This window comes from Solanum pennellii, chromosome 4, assembly GCF_001406875.1.
Source record: "Solanum pennellii chromosome 4, SPENNV200".
Classification (NCBI taxonomy): domain Eukaryota; kingdom Viridiplantae; phylum Streptophyta; class Magnoliopsida; order Solanales; family Solanaceae; genus Solanum; species Solanum pennellii.
The window spans coordinates 64,583,839-64,588,344 of record NC_028640.1 but is presented as its reverse complement, the minus strand read 5'-3'; the positions used below and the strand labels follow the sequence as shown (position 1 = coordinate 64,588,344).

Below are 4,506 nucleotides of genomic sequence, written 5' to 3'. Positions count from 1 at the left end.
ATTCGAAACAAATTCTAGTGATTTAGAACATAAATAATCAATAATAATAAGGTATAACATTTGAAACAACGATTTACAAGGGTGTTATATAACTATAATATGGATTTACTAGGACAATGTATGATGAACTAGTGAGATGATTGTCTTTATAAATTTAATTGCTACAATCCAATGGAGAGTGTTGTTACGACCATAAATTTGTTACTTAGACATGTTGTAGGACTATATATTGGTGTTACATACCGAATTACGTGACAATTTAATTGAACTAAGCCCCAAAAGAGTCATTTGTTATAATTATATGTTGCAACTGTTTCTTATATGTTGCGAATTTAACAACAGAAACTGCATATGTTGCTACAGATGAAAAATCAAGGAGACACTAATAGACGATTCAATCGATTTAGGAAAGGAAAAATGGAAATTTGAAACAAATTTTAGTGATTTAGAACATAAATAATCAATAATAATAAGGTATAACATTTGGAACAACGATTTACAAGGGTGTTATATAACTATCATATGGATTTATTAGGACAATGTATGATGAACTAGTGAGATGATTGTCTTTATAAATTTAATTGCTACAATCCAATGGAGAGTGTTGTTAAAGACCATAAATTTGTTACTTAGACATGTTGTAGGACTATATATTGGTGTTACATACCGAATTACGTGATAATTTATTTGAACTAAGCCCCAAAAGAGTCATTTGTGATAATTATATGTTGCAACTGTTTCTTATATGTTGCGAATTTAACAACAGAAACTGCATATGTTGCTACAGATGAAAAATCAAGGAGACATTAAATAGATGATTCGATCGACTTAGGAAAGGAAAAATGGAAATTTGAAGAAAATTTTAGTGATTTAGAACATAAATAATCAATAATAATAAGGTATAACATTTGTAACAACGATTTAGAAGGGTGTTATATAACTATCATATGGATTTACTAGGACAATGTATGATGAACTAGTGACATGATTGTCTTTATAAATATAATTGCTATAATCAAATGGAGAGTGTTGTTAACGATCATAATTTGTTACTTAGACATGTTGTAGGACTATATATTGGTGTTACTGATCAAATTACGTGACAATTTAATTGAATTAAGCCCCCAAAGAGTCATTTGTTATAATTATAAGTTGCAACAGTTTCTTATATGTTGCGAATTTAACAACAGAAACTGCATATGTTGCTACAGATGAAAAATCAAGGAGACACTTATAGACGATTCAATCAATTAAGGAAAGGAAAAATGGAAATTTGAAACAAATTTTAGTGATTTAGAACATAAATAATCAATATAATACGGTATAACATTTAGAACAACAATTTAGAAGAGTGTTCTATAACTATCATGTGGATTTACTAGCACAATGTAATATGAATTAGTGAGATGATTGTCTTTATAAATATAATTGTTATAATCAAATGGAGAGTGTTGTTAACGACCATAAATTTGTTACTTAGACATGTTGTAGGACTATATATTGGTGTTACATATCAAATTACTTGACAATTTAATTGAATTAAGCCCCAAAAGAGTCATTTGTTATAATTATATGTTGCAACGGTTTCTTATATGTTGCGAATTTAGCAACAGAAACTGCATATGTTGCTAGAGATGAAAAATCAAGGAGACATTAATAGACGATTCGATCGATTTAGGAAAGGAAAATTGGAAATTTGAACCAAATTTTAGTGATTTAGAACATAAATAATCAATAATAATAAGTTATAACATTTGAAACAACGATTTAAAACGGTGTTTTATAACTATCATATGGATTTACTAGGACAATGTATGATTAACTAGAGAGATGATTGTCTTTATAAATTTAATTGCTATAATCCAATGGAGAACGTTGTTAACGACCATAATTTGTTACTTAGACATGTTGTAGGACTATATATTGGTGTTACATATCGAATTACATGACAATTTAATTGAATTAAGCCCCAAAAGATTCATTTGTTATAATTATATGTTGTAACACTTTCTTATATGTTGCGAATTTAACTACAGAAACTGCATATGTTGCTAAAGATGAAAAATCAAGGAGACACTAATAGACGATTCGATCGATTTAGGAAAGGAAAAATGGAAATCTGTAGCAACATTTATTGCATATGTTGCCATATCTAATATATCTAAAAGCACAGTCGTTATCATTATTTACAAGTGTATGTTGCTGCAGATGATTATATCTAGCAACATTTGAGTCATATGTTGCTACAGATGATTATATGTAGCAACATTCGTCCGTCACAACATGTGACATATCTTACTACAGCTGATATATCTGTAGCAACATTTATTGCATATGTTGCCACATCTTATATATAAAAGCACAGTCATAATCATTATTTAAAAGTATATGTTGCTACAGATGATTATATGTAGCAATATTTGAGTCATATGTTGCTACAGATGATTATATGTAGCATCATTCGTCCGTCACAACATGTGGCATATGTTGCTACCGCTGATATATCTGTAGCAACATTTATTGCATATGTTGCCACATCTAATACATCTAAAAGCACAGTCGTAATCATTATTTAAAAGTATATGTTGCTACAGATGATTATATGGAGCAACATTCGTCCGTCACAACATGTGACATATGTTGCTACAGCTGATTCTTCTGTAGCAACATTTATTGCATATGTTGCCACATCTAATATATCTAAAAGCACAGTCCCACATAATCATTAGATAAAAGTAGATGTTGCTACAGATTATTTTATGTAGCAACATTTGAGTCAAATGTTGCTACAGCTGATGCGTATATCGCAACATTCGTCCGTCACAATATTTGAGTCATATGTTGGTACAGATGATTATATGTAGCAACATTTGAGTCATATGTTGCTACATATAATCATCAATGGCAACATATACTATTGAATAATGATTACGTTAGAGTGTGCTTTTAGATATATTATATGTGGCAACATATGAGTCATATGTTGCTACAGGTGAATCACAACATGTGGCATATGTTGCTACAGATGATTCGCCTGCAGCAACATTTGTTGCATATGTTGCCACATCTAGTATATCCTGTAGAAACATTTGACATGTGTTGACACAAACAAAGAAGAGCAACAAATCACGGATTGGGTCATTTCTAAATAAGATTATATAATAGAGATCATCCTCAAATAAGAAAGAACATTCATTAAAATTCAACAACACAATGCTTAACACTTCTTATGACGCATTTCGATTTGGGCATGTAGTTTTTTTGTGGCCAAAGTTCCTACATACTGAATACTTATTTTTTCTTGTTGGAAACGATTCACCAACTCCACGCCGTCTCTTATATGTCCTTCTCCCGGGTTTACTTGGATCAACATATGGATGAGGTATTTCTCTTTGTGTGATATCCACAGGGACAATCCAAGAATCTTCAGTTGGCACCGGGTGAATTTCCTGAAAATATGCCATTATGTATTTTTTCACTGAATAATATGGAGAGGAGTACAAGTAAATCTCATTTCCAAAATCATCACCATTTTGGGATTGAATCGCTGCCATTGCATGTGGACATGGTATTTTGTCCAAATAAAAAATTCTACAAGTACAAGTTCTTCTTTGTAGATCCACAGTAGCAACATCTCCATGACCAGTGACACTGAACTTGTAGTTAGCGATTTGATGAGCCAACAACTTGTTGTCCGCGTTGACATACTCTGATATGTCTTTTTCAATTAAAGGAACAAATCTATTTGCGGAGTGCACAAGCTCCATACGCCTCTGGTGAAATAACGACGCATATATCCTGTTTATTTCATCAAATAGAGCGACAATGGGAAATTCTCTTTCAACATCAAACATAACATTCACCGATTCCGCGATGTTTGACGTCATAATGTTATATCTACACAACAATAGATGAAAATCAAACAAAACACATAAAGTAAAAATAAACTCAAGTGAGATGGTACCTATTTCCCGGGAAAAATGCCCTACTCCATGTATGAAATCCAATACGTTCAAGAGCTTCAGCGGCCTTTAGTACCAAACCTCTTATTTGATTGAAATGGTCATTGAACTCACATATATCGTACATCTTTGCTGCTTTATAAAAATGGGACACTACCTTTCAATTGTGAAAGTTATTTCGAATATTTTTCCCAAGGTGTCTCATGCAACAACCATAAAGAGATGCAGGGTAGATTCTCGAGACCATCTTTTGAATACTTGGATGCCTATCAGAGATAATGCACAACTCATCAGTATAATCTCCAAAGATTCTCATATTTTGAAAAAAATATTCATATGAGACATCACATTCCTTGTCCACGACTCAGAAAGCCACTGGAAATATATGATTCTCGGCATCTTGTGCAACCGCCGATAGCAGAACTCCTCCATACTTGCTCCTTAGAAATGTACCATCAACAACTATTACTTTTCTCATTTCTTGAAAACCAATTATCCAAGTAGCATATGATACAAAGAAGTACTGGAACCTCCCATTTTCATT

General features: G+C 32.0%; 1 protein-coding gene across 1 annotated transcript; it reads right to left on the bottom strand.

Annotated features, from left to right (window-relative positions):
- Positions 1-3,227: 3,227 nt before the first annotated feature.
- LOC107016922 lies at positions 3,228-4,089 on the bottom strand. Its single transcript, XM_015217237.1, has 2 exons — positions 3,965-4,089; positions 3,228-3,897 (listed from the first exon to the last, which is right to left on the bottom strand). The coding sequence occupies exons 1-2, from the start codon at positions 4,087-4,089 to the stop codon at positions 3,228-3,230; spliced, it is 795 nt and encodes a 264-aa protein (XP_015072723.1).
- Positions 4,090-4,506: the final 417 nt, after the last annotated feature.

Bases quoted from the DNA above. Each gene is read 5' to 3' on its own strand.
- LOC107016922 (XM_015217237.1), bottom strand. From the start codon at position 4,089: ATGTACGATATATGTGAGTTCAATGACCATTTCAATCAAATAAGAGGT. The intron at 3,898-3,964 runs GTACCATCTCAC...ATTGTTGTGTAG, and splicing joins GCATTTTTCCCGGGAAATAG to ATATAACATTATGACGTCAA.